Source organism: Trichechus manatus, unplaced genomic scaffold (genome assembly GCF_000243295.1).
Source record: "Trichechus manatus latirostris isolate Lorelei unplaced genomic scaffold, TriManLat1.0 scaffold00126, whole genome shotgun sequence".
Classification (NCBI taxonomy): domain Eukaryota; kingdom Metazoa; phylum Chordata; class Mammalia; order Sirenia; family Trichechidae; genus Trichechus; species Trichechus manatus.
The window spans coordinates 5,825,868-5,846,302 of record NW_004444062.1 but is presented as its reverse complement, the minus strand read 5'-3'; the positions used below and the strand labels follow the sequence as shown (position 1 = coordinate 5,846,302).

Here is a 20,435-nt window from a genome sequence, read left to right as displayed (position 1 = left end):
CTTCACCTGAAGTACAATAAAATAATAATAATAATAATAATAAAACCTAGGACTGATACTTATAATTTGAAAAAAAAGGAGGCAGCTCCTGAGCAAGAGTCTGATTTCCAAAGAAAATTCATCTAGTGTAAACTGCATAGAAAATTTTCTAAGTATAATATAGTGATTAAGTGTGTGGTTTCTGGAGCCAGAAAACTTGGGTTCAGATCTTGCCTTTGCTGCTTATTGATTTTGTGACCTTGGGCAAGTGATTTCGCCTTGCCAGGTCTGTTTTCTCAGTGAAATGGGTATAATAGTTGTTTCCTCATAGGGTTGTTGACTAGAGTAAATTAAATAATTTACGTAAAATATTTAATATAGTGCCTGGACATAGTAAGTGCTCAATAAATGCTGGCCATACCAGGGATTTCACGTTTCTCTTCACTGACCCCACAAAACCCTGGGAAGTAGGTGTGATAATCTTCCTTTCACAGAGGTTGCAGCAAAGACTCAGAGAGGTTAAGTAACTCACCCAAGATCACACAGCTAATAAATGATAGAGCCAGAATTCCACCACAACACTCCTGCCTTCTAAGCTTAGGATGTTTTCCATTACAGCGTAAGTGATAAATCAAATACCAGCTAGTCGTTTAACATTTGTTTCAAAAATGATACAATATCACTGCATTTACGCAGCATCCTTATCTTACTTCTTCCCCCTTCCACCCTTCTTTAGCTTTATCTTCTTTTTACCGCAACCAGTCAAGGAGTAAAAGGTATTCCATCCTCAGAACTGAGGAATTTTGAGCGGTTTTATTTCCTTGAGGATACTTAGTGTTTGTGACGACACGTTAAGGAACTAACCATGTGGTGTTATTCATATGGGTTTTTCTCTCTGTTGCTGCTCTGATCATAATGCCGTAGATGTTATTGGTGGAACCCAATCAGTACAACCGGGAATGAATTGCTCCCAGCCAAAAGGCTACAATGACTCAATATTACAACTTCCTCATTTTGGGCACTAGATGTCACAGTAAGTAAAGTTTTACACGGTACTCTTCAAAGTAGGGTGCGGCATAGTCTAAACCTTAGCTATGAAAAATCATAGCTTTATACCCTAATAGAGTACAGTAAAGATAAACTTTCACTAATAAAGGTAAAGTTCAGGAAACTGTTTTAGAAAAAAAGAATTATTAGTCAGAAAATACAGTTGGGATAGCAGCTTATTATCATGTCTGTTAAACAGACACATCCCAAACCCCAGCCAGCCATTCGTACGCACATAAAGATGGTATTTCCTTCCAGAATCAAAGCATTTTTTCTACAGGTAGCTTATGCATACATATGCATGCTCATTCTTGTTCTGAGATATTGAGAAGCTGTTCTTCCCTGAGAAAAGAACAAGATATGGCCCTAATCTACAAGGGATGGCAAAGGTAGAAGAGGAGATAATGACAATGAGGGTCATTAAACCATGACATGGTCTTAAGGAAGATATGGAATCATTGCTGAAGAGATGAGAGTGTCATCTTTTTGTATGGCTTAAGCAAAGGAGATGGAGCAGGTGATGCCTTCCAGCCTTTTCAGACTCATTTATTCCTTGATTTTAGCTCTCAGGATTCTAGATGAGAATTGTGGATTGAGATTTGGATGTACATTATTTCCTTTTGGAAAATATATGTGTTTAAAAAACTGGCAAATAATATGGGCTCAGTATGTAAATAAGTTAGATGATTATACCCTATAACTTAAATATATTACTGAAACATCATAAGTTTTCATTGAAATATTTGGAATTCATTGAAGTTAGAGAGAATGCATTCAAGTCTTAGTTTTAGCAACTATACTATATCTTGATTTTAAAAAAATAACTCGATAATGAGTTTGACTGTGTTTAATGATCTACACATAACTTTAGATGTATATTTGGTCTGTATTATGTTTCTTAAGTTACAGCGTTTTCTATGTAGTGTATAATGACAAGTAATTTCCATTGAATAAGTCCTGTATTTGTTTGGTAAATATCAGTACTCTGATTATATTAAGATCATAAATAAGGATTTTTTTTTTTTTTTAAATCACTTGCCACAGAGTCAGCTCTGACTCATGGTGACCTCTTGTATTTCAGAGTAGAATTGTGCTCCATAGGGTTTTCAATGACTGTGATCTTTTGGAAGTAGATCACCAGGACTTTCTTCCGAGGCACCTCTGGGTGGATTAGAATCGCTAACCTTCAGGTTAGTAGCAGAGCACCTAACCGTTTGTACCACCCAGGTACTATAAATAAGGATACAATAGATAAAATACTGTTATGTGGGTTTGTGATTCATCCATGTCTTTCTCTCATTCAGGAGGTGGACTAGTGGTAATTGTAGCAATGCCTTCTAAGACAAGGTGGTTCTGTTTAGCTCTCAAATACTGCTGTGACTTGGAACTTCTTCCCCAGGTGGCACAGTGGTTAAGAGCTCTGCTGCTAACCAAAAGGTCAGCAGTTCAAATCCACCAGCCATTCCTTTGAACCCCTAAGGGGCAGTTCCACTCTGTCTTATAGGGTCTCTATGAGTCAAAATCGACTTGATGGCAACGGGTTAATATTGCTGCTACTTTGTGTTCTAGCAGCCTGAAGTTTCCCAGGTCCCTAGAGAAATCTCGTATTTTCTCCCTGAGTGCTAAGGGGGAGGATGAGTACTGTGATTATTTCTCCTTCAAGAATTCAAACAGCAATTTTGGATTATCAGTTGGCTATTGATTCCTTCAGTTGGTTGGAAACTCTGAGAAAAGCTGTGCCTTCTCATGGGGGCTTATAAAGGGGGAAAGTCTCTCCAGAACAAAATGCTGACATGACTATTTCTCCATCAAGCCAAGGTTTGGTTTTTCCAAGTGTGGGTGGGAAAGTCAGTTCTGTATTCAATAAATACTTATTTAATGCCCACTGGCCCTGGCTGTGGGCAATAGAGCTATTGTCCCTGCTTAGATGGAACAAAACCAGTGTTGCATCCTGGCTGACTACTTTTATAGTTTATGTATTGACTACTACTTCAAACAGGAGTCCCTGGGTGGTGCAAACAGTTAACATGCTCGGTTGCTAACCGAAAGGTTGGAGGTTTGAGTCCACCCAGCGGTGCCTCAGAAGAAAGTCCTGGCAATCTACTTATGATAAATCAACCATTGAAAACCCTATGGAGCACAGGTCTACCCTGACACACAGATGGGGTTGCCATGAGTGAGAATTGACTCAAAAGCAACTGGCTAGTGGTGCTGGTATTATGTAAGACAACTGAGCTATCAGAGCTATTGGGTGGACTTAATGATTTTCCTACTGACTTGCCTTTTGATTTTGGCATATCAGCTCCATACCCTAAACTGTCCATCTTAAAGGACTGACACTTTGAAAGAGTGTGTTGAGGCTCAATTGATTTCCATTCAACAAGTATTAAATGAGCACCTATAATATGCTAGGCCTGAAAGGAATCAAAAATTGAATGAGGCATACCTGCCTTACGGAGTTTGCAAAAGAGTAAAGAGGATAAGAGAAGGACATGATTCAAAAATGAAATCTTGGATTTCGAATCTTAGGTTGATAGCTAGACAATGTGAGAAGCAAAAAGGGAATAATAAGCATGTGTGAGCACTTCTACTGTGTCCTATAAGGTCACTATGAGTTGGAATCGACTCAACAGCAATGGGTGTGGTTCGGTTTGGGGTGAGCACTTTATGCATATTTATCTCGTTTATTCTTCTCAATGTCTTGGAAGAAGTACAGCCAGAATGCTCCTTAGAAGCAAGAATGGCAAGACTTTGTCTCATGTACTTTGGACATGTTATCAGGAGGGACTAGCCCCTGGAGGACATCATTCTTGGTAAAGTGGAGGATCAGTGAAAGAAAGGAAGACCCTCAATGAGATAGATTAACAGAATGGCCGCAACAATGGGTTCAAGCACAGCAACGATTGTGAGGATGGCGCAGGACTGGGCAGTGTTTCATTCTGTTGTAAATAGGGTCACTATGAGTTGGAACGGACTCAACAGCGCCTAACTACAATAACAACATTCCTCTCAACAACCCAGTAAGATATAGACACTCATGAGGAAACGGAGTCACAGAGAGATTAGCTAACTTTACCAAGGTCAGTCTACTAGGCAGTGGCAAAGCTGAGCTCATATTTGAAGCCAAATGAGCAATTCCAAAGCTTATGCTGTTAACCACTACCCTTTCTTACAATCAGAATGTAGATGTATAACTTAATATTTGCATATATAGCTTAAAAAAACTTTGTAAGGTTAGCTATGGAATTTGCAGATCATGGATTGTAATGTATCCACAAACAATATTTTTATTTCCTGACAGGTCACGGGTTGACAGCAGTTAAGGAAAAAGCAGGGGCCACCCTACGGATTCACAGTGCAAATTCCGGATCTTCTGACGGGGCCCAACCTGATACTGAAGGCGATGTCCCTCAAAGTGAGTGATGTGTTTATTGGGGGCGGTTCTTGGACTTAGGCTTTGTTACATTATGTGCACAGTTAGAAGGGCTCCAAGTTCAGATCAGCAAAATTAACTCCAAAAGGACTTTTTTTTCTGTTTAGTAGCAGATGCTGGCACGGATCAGAGCCCCACAGAATGTCCACCTACTTCTCCATCATCGGGGTCTCGGGGCATGCTGTCAGCCATCACCAATGTGGTTCAAAACACAGTAAGTCCTGCACTGCTTCCTCTTGTTTTCCCTTGTGTCTCCCAGTGCCTTCGTTTGATATTTCTATTTACCACTGACCTGGATACATCAGAGAAAAGGTAGCCTTGCTCATAACTTTGGATTTTGGTTTTATTATGCTTTCTACTACAGAGTAGAGATAACCTTGAAACCAAAATAATAAGGGCAGAATGAAACATATTTTATGTTGAAAAGAAAGGAGCTGTTTAAAAGGAATATTTTCCAGTCTAATTTAACAGTGTCCTTTCCAACAACCTTGGGTTGCAGGGAGAGAGGGCTGTTTCTCAGAACTGAGACAGCTGTTTTGCCTAGATGATCTGTGTCTCGTAGCCCTCAACTTGGAAAATTATAACACCAGTCAGATGAAAAATGCCAGTAAGGAGTTGGGTACTCCATCCTAGAGATGTTTCTGAAGTGTTTCCAGGCATCTAAGATCAACATTCTCCTCCATCCATACCTCTCAGTTCCCACTGTCCCCTTTGCTCCCATAACCCTAGATGTATCCTCCTGCGTCCCTGCCTGTCTCTTAAAGGAAGCTTGTTATCAGCAACAGCAACAAAAAAACCAAGCCCATTGCCTTGGAGTTGAGTCCAACTCATGGCCATCCTATGTGTTAGAGTAGAATTGCCCCATACCATTGTCTTGTCTGTAATCTTTACAGAAACAGATTGCCAGGACTTTCTTCCACAGCACTTGGAACTGCCAATCTTTAGGTTAGTAGCCAAGCGTAAACAGTTTTACCCCAACTCGGAAATAAAACACCGATAAATAAGGAGACAATGAGAGTGAAGAGGTTTATTTTCTTCTATATAGAACTAACTAACTAGCTCTTCTAAAGAGATGGCTTATGGCCCATTTATTCATTCATTCACTCATTAAAAAAAAAGTTGATTAAGACAGGCCTGTAAAACAAAATGAGACTATGGGATACACAGCCCAAGGACAAGGACTAGAAGGCAGGAAGGGACAGGAAAGCTGGTAATAGGGAACTCAAGGGAGAGTGTTGACATGTCATGGGATTGTTAACCAATGTTACAAAACAATATGTGTACTAACTGTTTAATGAGGAACTATTTGTTCTATAAAACTTCATCTAAAGTACAATAAAAAAAATTTAAAAGAAAAAGTTGATTAGCCCTTATTATATACCAGAAACTATGCTAGTTCTGGGCATATACTGGTAGACAAGAGGGCACGTTATCCTGGAAAAAGATAACTCAACAGGCAAATATAATGTAACATGGGAAGAACCAGGTAGCTGTGGACACACATATGAGGACATCTCACCCAGACTTTGGGGATCAGAGTATGTCAGAAATTTAGACAACGATTTTGTCCATTTCCTTGCTACTTGAAGACCTCTAGACTGGGTGGGATGGAGAAGCAATAAAAATGTTATAGGAGTCAAATAGCAATATAAGTTAAGTACCCCCACGAGGGAGTTGGTAGGGTTGGGGATAGGAGTAAGCTCTTTCATATCTCTGGTACAAGAAGCGAATTCATGGCTTCTCTGAGCTACAGTACAGGGGACTCTGTGTTTGTCTTTAGCATCCTCACATTCCTTTCTGTGTGTCTGCAACCTCTTGTGTCTCCTTTGTCCCAAATCCTGGACACCCCCACCAGCTCTCCCCTTCCTCAAAGTCCCCATGTCCTTCTTCTCTGATTTTATTCTTTCCTGAATTAATCCTGCATAAGATGTTAAGGTAAAAATTAATGAAATCATGCCAAAATGTGAATTCCTGATATCCCATCATCCTCCCAAAGTATGCACATTTTAAAATCTGTTTTGTGGCATGATTATTGATTGGTTCCACTGAAAACAACCTAGATGTCCAAGAAGGAAATCACTCATAAAGTATGTTAATTCAGTGAAATTGAATATTGCTATTTAAATGATAATTTAAAGATTGTAAAATATATAAAACCCATTGCCATCGAGTCAATTCCAACTCATAACAACCTTATAGGACAGAGTAGAACTGCCCCATAGGGTTTCCAATGCTGTAATCTTTACGGAAGCAGACATCTTTCTCCAGCAAAGGGGCTAATGGGTTTGAACCACCAACCTTTCAGTTAGCAGCCAAGCACTTAACACCACCAGGGCTCCTGCAAAGTGTATACAGATGTATATAAAATATAATGTACGTTTTATTCACGTAAGGTGGGAAAAAACACAGATGTATGCATGTTGGAATTACAGTTGTGCAGTTGGGTGTTACAAAGATAGGTAAGCAGTTCTGTTCGTGTGAACAGTTTATGAGTCAATCTTGGTTGTTTTAACCTTTCTATTAAGGAAAACAATGGCTGACAAAGGAATTTACAGGGGAATAACTGTATAATAGACCAGCTTCTAAAGCTAGAAGTACGCAGAAATCAACCTGTCTGATTTCATGAATATACTAATTATAGGCAGTTCTTGCTAGTTTCTAAAAATATGCAAGAGCCATCTGAAATAGCCTGAGGGTATTCTGCTCCAAGGCCGTAGATTAAAGAATTCCCTAAATTGGCAAGAATATTTGACATTTTAATTGACTGCTGCAAATAATTTTGTTACTTGGGTTAAGAAATTTTCAAATGAAAACTGAAATTGGGTCACCTATTAATTTATGTCTTAGATACATATCTATTCATACCCACAAAGTAAAATTAATCCCTGAAGTGCTCTGGTTTTTCCCTAAGCATCATTTTTTAATAACATGGTATGCACTACAAATTATACAACATATGCTTTTCCAAGAAAAAGATAATAGGATTAAATGGATGATAAATCTCATGATGAGAAAAAATTGTGACTTTATATTGATTTTAATATTTGAAGATACTGCCAGTTACCTAGGAGTTGCTGACTGCCGCGAAAGAGCAAAACATAAAAATCTAATCTTATGCAATTATCTCATCTGCAGGGTAAAAGCGTCTTAACTGGTGGCCTTGATGCTTTGGAGTTCATCGGCAAGAAAACCATGAATGTCCTTGCAGAAAGTGACCCAGGCTTCAGGCGGACCAAGACCCTCATGGAGAGAACCGTTTCCTTGTCTCAGGTTGGATAATACACTTTTACAATTTTTTCTTTCAGTTATGTTTTAACTTAAAATTTTTTTTATAATCTTTTCGAATAGGTATTTTGAAGTATGTGATTCAAATGACACAAGAGGGAGGGTAGAGAGTGAACATTAAGTTTTTAATACGCTCAATTTCCCCAGCCACTTATGGTGATTCCTCGTAGTAGACATGCACTGTTACCCACTTCTATGGATTCTTCCAGAGATATCAAATAGATAGATTAGATAGGTAGGTTGGTGGAGAGAGAGACAGACAGACATATGCATATCTCTGAAAAAAGCTGAATAGAAATCGACTCAATGGCACCTAACGACATTTGCTTAAGCTCAGTCACCACAACATTGACTTTCACTTCCTTCTAAACAGTAATATATCCTTCATTCATTAGTTTTACAAATGCGTTTTGAATGTCTGCTATGTGCCAGGCACTGTTCCAAGCACCAGAGATACATCAGGAACCAAAACAGATTAAAATCCCTGCCCTGGAGGATCTTTCATCCTAGTACGCAAAGAGAAACAGTAAACAATCAATAAATAAGTAAATTATCTAGTATTTTAGAAGATGATGAGTGCTATGAAGAAAGAAAAAGTAGAGCAGGAAGAGGGTGATCAGGAATAAGGGGCAGGTTGAATATTAAAGTGGTGAGGGTGGGCTCTTGGAGGTGATGACATCTGGGCAAATACTTAAAGGAGATAAGGGGGTTGACCATGCAGAAATCTGGGAGAAGTGCATTCTAGGCAGAGGAAGCAGCTTGTGCAAAGGCCCTGAGGCAGGAGTATCTGGTATGAACAAGGAACAGTAAGGATGCTAGGTGGCTGGAGAGGGGTGAGCCAAGGGTGAGAGTTATTGGAGATGAGGCCAAACGGTAATAGAGAATGGGCAAAGGCAGGTCATGGAGCACCTTTGTAAAGACCTTGGGTTTTACTGTTAGTGAAATGGGGAAATCATTGCAGGGTTTTGAAAAGAGGAGCAAAAGAATCTGACTTATGTTATAAAAGCATCACTCTAGTTACTATGTTGAAAATAGACTGAATGGGGGAAGGGTCAGTGGCGGGGAGATCAGTTAGAGTGTTTATCAATCTAGGTCCTCCCAGATGCAGATGTCAAGATGGGATTAAATGTGCAAGGATTTTACCAGGGGAAATGCCTGTGTGAGATAAAATAGGAAGGGAGCCATCAGACCAAGATGCAAATCTGAACACAGTGAAGAAGAGACGAAGAGAAAATTGGGTAGAAGCATCCTCAACTGTCTAAGGAAAGTGGTAGAGCCATCACAGGGTCCTTGAGCTGAAGTCGGCCAACAAAGGCATTCCCTATCCCTCCAGAACAGGGATGCCTTAGTGTCCCAGCTGCACCAGTGATTGGCAGGGAGCAGTGGTGGGAGACATGACTTCAGTGCAAATGTGGGATGGATTTCAAAACGCAATGGGACCTTTGATCAGTTATGCTTCCTGTAGTAGGAGGTCTGCAGTTTGCACTCCCACGCCCTCCTCAGGAGCCCCTTGCAGTATCCTAAGCAAGAAATGATAGTGGCTCAGAACAGTGCAGAGGCCATGGAGGTGGTGATGAGTGGTGAATCCTGGGTATATCTTGAAGATGAAGCCAGATTTCCTGATGAATTGACTTGGGGTCTGAGACAAAAGGAGGAGTCAAGCACAACTTCAAGGTTTTTGGCCTGAGCATCTGCTGTCAATGGTGATAAGGAAACTCGTTATCTTTTTCCTAATCTGCACTAAATAATACATTACTATAGAAATCAGAAATATTCATACATATACCCCTAGATATCTCACCCCAGTGGTCCACGGAACACTCTGGGTAACATGGGGACTGGGTAGTCCCCAAGTTCTCAGATTCCACAGATGTAAGGCTCCACAGCTTCCCCTCTGACAGGAAGTCTTCTAGTCAGGGCTACTCATTGCTATTTAAACCCACCTCCTTCTATTTTCCTGAGGGAAACCAGCAGCCTTTGTAAAGCCAGTTCTTCTTTTGGCAACTTTAATTTCACTCCCCATTTCTGAGTGAATACAAGTCATTCCAGAGTGACGTTCTCCCTGTACCTTCCGTTTCACTCCTTCTTCCTCTATTCTGTAAAGTACAAATTTGGAGGTGGAAGTTGTGTAAAGAAAGGAAGCAATTTCGGCATCACATTATCCTGTTTTATCTCCACAAAGCCCTGAGATCGTTGATGGTAGTTGGGTTTTATTGTAGGCGTTAAAAAGAATTCTCGATTCGATTGGGTTGTTTTGAATAGAATTCAGAGCCTGTACTAATTTGATTTAAAGATAGATAGGAGAGAAAAGTCTCTCTGTGGCTCCGTGAGTTTTTGGCTAATGGCATTAAGAACCCAAAAGGAGAATGAAGCTGTTTGTTTTATTGGCACATAATGAAAACCAAAATCTATTGTTCAGTGATCTTCCCCGTGTGATCTTGTGGTGGACAGTGTATTTATTGTGCTTCCCACAGCTATTAAAGAACCCTATAAACTCAATACCCACAGTAAACTTAATGAAGAATCAAACAAAAGATGCTTAGAATCAAAGAAGGCAAGTGCAGAAAATTGGAAGTGACTGATGGGCTTGGGTTCATTTTGTTGTCTTTTTATGTAATCAGCAAAAAATAATTGGAGAAAAATTATCAACATGGAGGGGACTTGATTCACGGTTATACTTCTCAAGACCAATCTAAGAGTCTATGAGCTAATGTTCTTATTTATATTAAATATCTGGTGATGAATACATTATGAGTTTATATTTTATTAATTTTTACTGAAGATTTTTAATAACCACACGCAAGAAATTTTACAAATAATGTATCTCAGATATAATCAAGCCGGCTCATTTCTGCTTTGAAGTCTGCCTTGGTGAAGAAGATGCAATCAATCCTGTCACAATAGATTAAGCTTTCCTAGTGTACATAAAACTTATGCACAATAGAAAATTTGTACATTTAGAAAATAAGAAAATGAATCACACCCATTGAAAACATTTCAGTAGAAAACCACTCTTAAGCTTCTGGTGTGTTTCTTTCCAATCCTATTTCTGTGCATATAATTTTTGCTTTGTTTTGTCTTGTACTTAATCAGCATGTAAAATTCAAAGTGGAATATTATATTAAAAGTATTAGTAGCATCCATTAAAAAAATCATTGTTTAGAAATTTCAAAGTGACTAAAACCTACCCTTCTCAATACAAAGTCAATCCTCCCCATCTTCCTCTATGTCTTATCCAGGCAATGGGCTGGAAAGCATTTAAGAATACATCCAGTGTACAAACATTGTCTATTTCTGCAGATGTTAAGGGAAGCCAAAGAGAAAGAGAAGCAGAGGCTGGCACAGCAGCTCACGGCACAGAGGACTGCACACTATGGGATGCTGTTTGATGAGTATCAAGGCTTGTCACACCTGGAAGCCCTGGAAATTCTGTCCAATGAAAGCGAAAGCAAGGTACATCTCCCCTGGTCATTTGGAATAACATGTTTATTTATGTGTTCTTAGAGTAGATGGAGTCCCTGGGTGGTGCAAATGGGTAATGCACGCAGCTGCTAACCATAAGGTTGGAAGTTCAAGCCCATCCAGAGGCACTTCAGAACAAAGCCCTGGTGATTTACTTCCAAAAAATCAGCCATTGAAAACCCTAGGGAGCGCAATTCTACTCTGACACATGTGGGGTCACCAAGAGTCAGAATCAAATTGATGGCAACTGTTTTAGTTTTCCTTTTGAGCCAGTATGTATGTGTGTGTGTGTGTGTACATGTGTAATTTATTGAGTATCACTATAAGCACTTTTAAGAAGTTTCTTTGTTTAATCTTTGTCTTACTATCTAGTGCTGCTATAACAGGAATACCACAAGTGGATGGCTTTAACAAACAGAAGTTTATTCTCTCACAGTCTAGTAGCCTAGAAGTCCAAATTCAGGGCACCAGCTCCAGGGAAAGCCTTTTCTCTCTGTTGGTTCTGGGGGAAGGTCCTTGTCATCAATTCTCCCCTGGTCGAGGAGCTTCTTAGCGCAGGGACCCCAGGTCCAAAGGACGCGCTATGCTCTTGGTACTACTTCTTTCTTGGTGGTGTGAGGTCCCCATGTCTCTCTGCTCACTTCTCGTTTATAGCTCAAAAGAGATTGGCTTAAGACACAATCTAATCTTGTATATTGAGTCCTGCTTCATTAACGTAACTGCCACTAATCCCATCTCATAACATCACAGAGATAGGATTTATAACACATAGAAAAATCACATCAGATGACAAAATGATGGACAGTCATACAATACCGGGAATCATGGCCTAGCTAAATGGATACATATCTTTGAGGGACTCAGTTGAATCCACAACAATCCTCAAAACAACCTTGTAAGGTAGATGCTGTTATGATCTCCCCTTTTCAGAAGAGGAAACTGAGGCATTTTAGTTATTAGTTGCTGTGGAGTTGATTCTGACTCATGGCGACCCCATATGTACGGAACAGAACTGTACTCCATAGGGTTTTCAAGGCTATGACCTTTTGGAAGCAGATTGCTAGGCCTATCTTCCAAGGCGCCTCTAGGTGGGTTCGAACCGCAATCTTTTTGGCTAATAGTCGAGTGCTTAACCCTTTGCATCACCCAGGGACTCCTGCTCAACCAAAGCCATATAATTAATAAATGAAGAGCTGATATTTGAACCCAGGTTTGACACAGAAGTGTGTTTTTAACCACTGTGATAGAAGAGTTTTGAGGATTTTAACCACCACTATTTATTTAGCATCTACTGTATACACTGGCACGGTGCAGTTTATGTTTGCTACCTCATTTCCCCTCACAGCATCACTATAAAGTGTGAATCTCATTTTAAGAATGAGAAAGCCAAGACCCAGGGAGCCTATGTAACTTGCCCAGTGTTGCACAGTTAGTAGGCAGTAAAGCCAACATTGTAGCCCAGCGTTTCCTCCCACCCGACAAGTCACCTCAGCCCTGGGAGAGCTGGGGATGGCTGTATGTAAAAGTTACTAACAAGAAGAAAAGATGACAGTTCTGCTGACCTATTTCTTTTTTCAGGTTCAGTCATTTTTAGCATCACTCGATGGAGAGAAGCTGGAAATCTTAAAAAATGACCTAATTTCCATTAAAGACATCTTTGCAGCCAAAGAATTAGAGAATGAAGAGAATCAAGAAGAACAAGGTAAAGGAAAACAAATTAAACTGCAAGATAAACTGTTGGTATAATCATTATGAAACAGCTGTTAATAGACACAGCCTTTTGAACAGAGTGGATTTATTTAATTCAAGGGCTCCTCCTCCAGGCTTCCAAAATACCCAGTGCATCTGCTCTTGTTACAGGAGCTTGTCACATTGACTTACAGTTCTTTCACTGGATGGGAACTCCTGCCTTAGGTATCTGTATTTCTTTGATGTCCAGCACCAACCCCGGCACACCATAGGCATACAATTAAATACTTGGGGTAGAATGAACAAAGAACATGTTGCTCTAGAGGGGCTGATGACTAGAGTTTATGCTCCAACAGCTCTTTTTTTATCTGCATGTGGAAGTTGTTAAATGTGATTAACGTTGATGGTGAGCAAGTCGTTAAATAGATTTTTTTTCATATTTTTCGTATTCCTTTTAATTTATATGTGTAAGAGTTGTTGTGTGCTGCTGAGTCAATTCCAACCCATAGTGACCCTATAGCACAGAGTAGAATTGCTCCATAGGGTCTCCTAGGCTGTAATCTTTACAGGAGCAGATCGTTAGGTCTTTTCTCCGGCTGAGCAGCTGGTGGATTCACACTGCCAACCTTTCGCTTGGCAGTTGAGCACTTAACGGTTGCAGCACAGAAGCTCCTTGTATAAGAGTTAGGATGTATTTATAAGTGTCTTGTTGTTGCTGTTAGCAGCTGTCTAGTTGGCCCCTGACTCATGGCAACCCCATGCACAATGGAATGAAAAGCTGCCTGGTCCTGCAGCATCCCATGATCAGTTACAGATTGGACTATTGTCATCCATAGGGTTTTCATTGACTAGTTTTAGGAGGTAGATCACCAGGGCTTTTTCCCTAAGTGTGTCTTAGTCTGGGAGCTCTGCTGAAAACTAACTGTTCAGCACCATAGCTGCACACAAGCCTCCACTAATAAATGGCTGGTGGCTGCTCAGAGGTACATGGGTTGGGAATCAAACCCAGCTCACCCACACAGAAGGCAAGAATTCTACCACAGAAGCACCAGTGCCCCCATCAGTGTCCTACAGTCTACCTACAAAGCCCAGTTCTGACAAAGTCTGTACTGTTTTTCCCACGGTGCACCAGGGAGTGATGCATCAGGTTGGCAGTCACTAAAGTGGCCCAGGTGCACCTCCTCAATAATAGCCCAGCCCAACAATGGCTTGACTCTGAGGAGACCAGACCTATTTTGTGAGAAGCAAGACTTCCTTGAGAGGGGGAAAAATGTTCTAAAAGTGGCACATGCTTAATGACTACTTTAGGTTGTCCATTTGGGGGTAGAATATAGTAAAACATTTGCAGCCCTGGTGGCACAATGGTTAAGCACTCAGCTGCTAACTGAAAGGTTATTGGTTAGAACTCACCCAGTGGCTCTGTGGGAGAAAGACCTGACAATCTGCTTCCAGAAAGATTAGCCTGGGAAACTCTATGGGGCAGTTCTACTCTGTCACATGGGGTTGCTATGAGTCGAAATCGACTTGACAGCACCTGACAACAACTAGATGTATATGGAAAGTGATTTCTTACTGTCGCCAAAGCCAAGCCCACAACCACAGTTGTTTCATATGGGTCATGATGAAAGGTTGAGCGACTATGGACAAGGCTGACTTCTCCTAGGACCACCTCAGTGGTCCCATTTGAAGCACTTACATCATTTAGTTGCTCTATGGACTTCAACTAGTTATATACAGGGAGTCCCCAAGTTATGTATTTGAGTTACCATGAACCTCATTTATGACCTTTTGTTTTGTTTTGTACTGCATACAATGTTGCAGCACATAATTTGATGTTCTCATTCTCAGATGTTCACTCCGCAGATGTTCATATGTAATGTTTCCAACCCCCAAAGACAAATAAAGATTGGATTTATAAAGATACTGATAATAAAAGGCAATAATAATGAAAAAAAAGAGGTATTTGACTTACGTCAGAACCAACTTATGACGGGGTCATCAGAACGGAACATCATCAGAAAGGAACCCCGTTGTAAGTCGGGGACTACCTGTAATCTTTCTAAAATTAGTGTCTTCATCTGTGAAATGGAGACAATAATGCATATTCCAAAGGGCTATTGTAAGGATCAAATTAGATAATATATGTAAAAATATTTATTACAGTACCTGACACACAAAACTACTCGAAAACAATGTTAGCTATTATTATCATGATTAAAAATGCTAGCACAATGCCTGGAAAATAGTAAATGTACAATAAATTATAGCCCTTGCTTATTATTGTACTTGTTGTTATTACCCGCCATGCAGGGTAATGCTAATGTTAATGCATTCATAATGTGAAATCACTGAAAGTGTTCTGTGCCCTAGCATGTTAGATACATTTAATCAAAGCACGAGCACAAGAGCTCAAAAACTTGAGCCTCCGTGCTCAGGGCAAAATTATTCTAAGCATTTGTAAGCTGTCACTTAAACACCTTTCCCTCTTTAGCCCCGTATACTGACCTTATGTACCTTCAGTTTAATGAGATTCATGCTCTTTGCATCTGAATAGAGGAATCAGTTATACTGCATCAGAAAGAGGTGCATATCAAAGAGATATTTTGGGAATAATGCGTGTGAGCATTTATGCTTCTTTAAAAGTCACAAAGGATGACAGCCTTGTCTTTGTTTTTTAAATGAAGGAGCTAAAACACAGGCTGTCAAAGTCATGCCATGAGTATTGTGGCCCCAAGATGAACTAACAATCACCAAAAAGAGTCAGGCAGTTTCTCTTCAAGTTACGTGATGCCTGATGTTGAGCTAGTCCTTTGGGGGATGTCGTTCAGAAAGGATAAAGAAAGGATCCCAAATTCCCCTAGCATCAAAGAGGTGTTGTTGCCAGTGCAAGTTGAAGCAGTATTGCATCATGAACTAGTGCAATTTCTTGAAGAAACTTGACTTAATACTGCTAAATGTGATGTTTTCCAGACTTAAATTAACCCATTGCTATTGAGTCTACTCTGACTCATAGCGACCCTATAGGGCAGAGCAGAACTGCCCCCATAGGGTTTCCAGGACTGTAAATCTTTCCGGAAGCAGACTGCTACATCTTTCTCCTGCAGAGCAGCTGGCAGGTTGGAACTGCTGACCTTTCGCTTAACAGCCGAGCTCTTTAACCATTGCACCACCAGGGCTCCTTAGACTTAGATTAAACCCAACCCATTGCTGTCGAGTCAATTCCAACTCATGGTGGCCCTATATATTACAGAGTAGAACTGCTCCACTGGGTTTTTTTGGCTGTAATCTTTACAGAAGCAGATCACCAGGGCTTACTTCTGTGGCATTGCTGGATGAGTTGGAACTGCCAATCTTTAGGTTAGTTGTCGAGTGGAAACCTTTTGAGACTTGGCATAGAGCTTCTGTAAATTGAGATTTTGAATATGACAAAAAACGTGAAAGTGTTGAACAACGTGCTTAATAAAAATGGTAGCTTTGTCTCTCCTTACGTGACAAAACCCTGGTATCCTCCATAATATGTTCATTTTCCCAAAGAGTATCTTCAAATTAACAAAACACTATTAATTTTAATTAACATAATTTAATAAATGTCATTCAAACACTTAACAAAGAATTGGCAGAAGAGGATAAAGGGGTTTTCATTAAATCTATCAAGTTATGGTACAGTGCTACAACTCCAAAAAGGCTGGGGAATTACCCAAAAGGTACAGAGAGGAATCTTATTAGTGGGGGTGAGTAGACCTTCCAAAAGCAAAAATTCCGGAAGAAACTAGACCATTTTCATCAGTTTTTTTTTTTTTCCTTGTAAGCACTTAACACTGCTAAAAACCTCCTAACACCTAAATAATTTATTTGGTAGTCTCAGAAAATGTAATAAACTGTCATTTTTAGATCAATTTAATATCAGTCCTCTCTGCATTTAATAATGTTACCTAATGATTTGCATGTTTGTTTTTCCAGCGGAGTGTAATTTTATTGCACTGTCATGGGTCTCTAATTTGGTTTACCACTGTGGTGAAGAGATTTTAAAAGGCTATTTTCTATTTTTATTGCCTTAGCGAATATCTTCCTGGCCATATGTACAGACCAAGAGTTGTAGTAATAGGTATTCTTTGTTGCAACATTTTTTATCATCTGTATTTATCTACTTCTGTTTCTCTCTGATTTTTTTTTCCCTGAAAGTTCTTGATGTATTTTCTTCTGTTTTATATAATTAAATGCACATCTAAAAGCTGCTGCTACACAAAGTACGTATATTCTAATTTAGTGTTGACTGCTCCCAGACATTTTTAGTCTCCCTACATTTATATCTACATAGCATATAACAATATATTTACATCAAATTTTGTGTTTACAAAACACTTCACATTTGTTGTATTATTTTGTCCTTACAACTCTGAGGAGGAAACGGGTGGGTTTTGCTGTTCTGAGTTCACAGAGGAGGGAATGGAAGGTCAAGAGGCTGTGTGACTGGACTGGCTCAGTAAAGGTAGCAGTTGGGGTAGAATTACGCCTTCCAAGTCTCAGTCTAGGACTCTTTCTGCTCTGCAGCACTGCCTTAGAAGGAAGGAGAAGGACAAGGACCTTACAGAAGGAGAAGGACCTGGCGGTTTGGGAATGAGACCTTGTGGATGCTGCCTGGATGTGCCCCTGTCCTTCCCTTCTCTCTATGCCTTCCTAGAGAGGATGAGGAATAAATCTAGACTTCCGCCAAAAACTAAAACCAAACCTATTGCCATCAAGTCAGTTCTGACTCATAGCAACCCTATAGGAGCGGCTGGTGGATTCTAACTGCTGACCTTTTGGTTAGCAGCAGAGAGAATCTCAGCTTTTGATGGAATCTCAATCTCTCTCAATCACTCTTTCCCTCTCTCTTTCTATCTCTGTCTCTAACTCTGTATCTGTGTGTGGCTAATGCCTTCTCATTCTTGAAGGCTCATGTTATGGATTGAATTATGCCATACCACCAAAATATTTGTTGGAATCCCTATACCTGTGGAGGAGCCCTGGTGGCACAGTGGTTAAGAGCCCAGCTGCTAACCAAAAACGTCAGCAGTTCAAATCCACCAGCCACTCTTTGGAAACCCTGTGAGGCAGTTCCACTTTGTCCTATAGGGTCGCTGTGAGTCAGAATCGACTCTACCACCATTGGTTTGGTGTTGGTATACCTGTAGAAGTAATCCTATTTAGAAAAGAATTCTCTCTGTTAAGTTAATGAGGCCATATCAGTGTAAGGTGTATCTTAAACATAATGACTTTTGAGTATTAAAAAAAAAAAAAAAAGCAGATTAGACACAAAGACTAGCAAGCAAGCACAAACGAGGGAAAGATAGATGACACGCGGAGCTCACCAAGGAGCTGAGGAACAACGGGCTAGAGAAGCTGGAGCAAGAGTTTTTCCCCAGAGTGGACAGAGAGCCTTCCCCTAGAGCCAGTGCCCTGAATTTGGACTTCTAAACTCACAGCCTCCTGAACTGTGAGAAAGTAAATTTCTGTTCTTTAAAGTCACCCACCTGTGGTATTTCTGTTGCAGCAGCACTAGATAACTAAGACAGCTCTGTTCAGACATCAGCTTCTCCATGAAGCCTCTGAGGACTGGGTTAGGTTCTGTGATACCCCCTCAGACAGAATACTTCCCTCCTGAGGTTAAAATGATTTACTTTTGCGTCTACTTCATTGTAAACAAAGACTGTCATCTCTCTCTCTCTCTTCCCAATGCACACACTCACTCCCTCTGCTCCTGCTCCACCTGGCCTCCTTGCTGTTCCCTGAGGCTGCCAGGCATACTCCCTCCTGGTCATTGGGCTGGCTGTGCTTCTATCTGGAAGGCTCTTCTTCCAGATATCATCATATGGCTCACTGCATATGTATGTTAGAATAGAACTGTGCTCCATAGGGTTTTTAGTGACTGATTTTTCAGAAGTAGATCCCAGGCCTTTTTCCAAGGCGCCTCTGGATGGACTTGAACGTCCAACCTTTCAGGTGGCAGCCATGTATGTTGCACTACCCAGGGATGTAATGAATTATAGATGACAATAAACTGATTTAAGCCAAATTTTTTTTTTTTTAACCAACACCCACAAATTACTCTGGCCGTCTTCACATGCTGCTGGTTAACCATTTGGTCTACAAAACAGAAAATAGCATGTCCAAACAAGTGTTAGATAAACTATTTCTCAGGTGGCTTAGTCTTCCCTGAAGGTACTGCCTTACCCAGTGGCATAAGCCAGAGTCTTTTTTTTTTTTTCTCAAAAATGTTTTAAGATCATATAATCAAGCCAGATTAATGATGCCTTTATTCTCCCCGTAACTGGTAAACCCATTGTGAAATTCAATTCTTTAGCACTTATTATCAAAAGCTTTAAAAATGGCACTGGCTTATAAATACTACTGAGAAAAATGAGAGCATAGCTTTTAAAGATCTCTTCTTCTCTTTATTGCCCACTAATGATATTAGTTTCGTTATTCAATAAATATTCATTTAGCGCCTGCTATGTTCTAGGAAGGACCCCTGGTAGCATAGTGGTTAAGCACTCAGCTGCTAACTGAAAGGTCGGCAGTTCAAACCCACCAGCCACTCCACAGGAGATAGTTGTGGCAGTCTGCTTCCATAAAGATTACAACCCTGGAAACCGTATGGAGCAGTTCTACTCTGTCCTGTAGGTTTGCTATGAGTTGGAGTCAACTCGACAATAACAGGTTTTTATGTTCCAGGCACTGTGTTAGATGCTATAGATTCAGAATGAGCAAAACAAATATCATCACTGTCTTTATGTAGCTTCCAGCCTGGAGGGCAGACAGATCACTGAGAAATATTGTAGGACCAGAAAATTCTTCCAGAGATATAATGTTACATCAGATAGTGTACAACCCATTGGGACTAATTCTGTTTACTCAGCGCTGTGACTCTGTGGACAGAAAAGGGCGCGCTGGGTATCATTAGGGTTGCAATGCCAAGCATAACAATACTCTAAACCATAAATACAGGTCTCACATGCCTGAGAAAGGTCGTTCATTTGTTCATCCAGTCATTCTCTTTCAGCAAATAGCTATTAACCACCGATTGCCATGAACAAGACGGAGGAGGTCCCTGCCCTCGTGTTGCTAGAGCTGGGAGCAGCAAGGCATTGGCAGCCCTTCACCCAGCAGACAGCTACCTTACTGTTGCGTTCATGAGCTGCCCAAACTCATCTTTGCCCAGCAGCTGGAGGCCAGACTGCTACAGCCCCCGTTTAGTCTGTCACAACCCCCATTTAGTCTGTCAACATTGACTGCAGAATGTAAAGTTAGGGGAGCTGCCACATTCTGAAAGATGAAAAACCACACTTCCTACTTCTGTCATTCTCTATTTCTAGGCTTTGAAGAAAGGGGAGAAGAATTTGCTAGCATGCTTACAGATCTTCTCTTTGAAATACATGTCGCGGCCACGCCTGACAAACTCAGTAAGGTCAGTACCGTCTGATTCTAAGTTTGTGCTTTAAAAAATACAAGTTTTCAGTTATAAAAGTCCAGACATCCATCTAAAATGGAAAAAACCCCA

The 20,435-nt window shown here is 40.4% G+C and overlaps 1 protein-coding gene across 1 annotated transcript in view; it reads left to right on the top strand.

Annotated features, from left to right (window-relative positions):
* Window positions 1–20,435, top strand: part of FAM114A1 (family with sequence similarity 114 member A1) — an 83,109-nt gene that overhangs the window by 50,472 nt on the left and 12,202 nt on the right. The window contains exons 4-9 of the mRNA XM_004384672.3: window positions 4,328–4,441; window positions 4,567–4,673; window positions 7,595–7,729; window positions 11,045–11,197; window positions 12,785–12,908; window positions 20,251–20,342. Of these exons, the coding sequence (XP_004384729.1) occupies window positions 4,328–4,441; window positions 4,567–4,673; window positions 7,595–7,729; window positions 11,045–11,197; window positions 12,785–12,908; window positions 20,251–20,342 (725 nt within the window). The remainder of the gene's footprint in view (window positions 1–4,327; window positions 4,442–4,566; window positions 4,674–7,594; window positions 7,730–11,044; window positions 11,198–12,784; window positions 12,909–20,250; window positions 20,343–20,435) is intronic.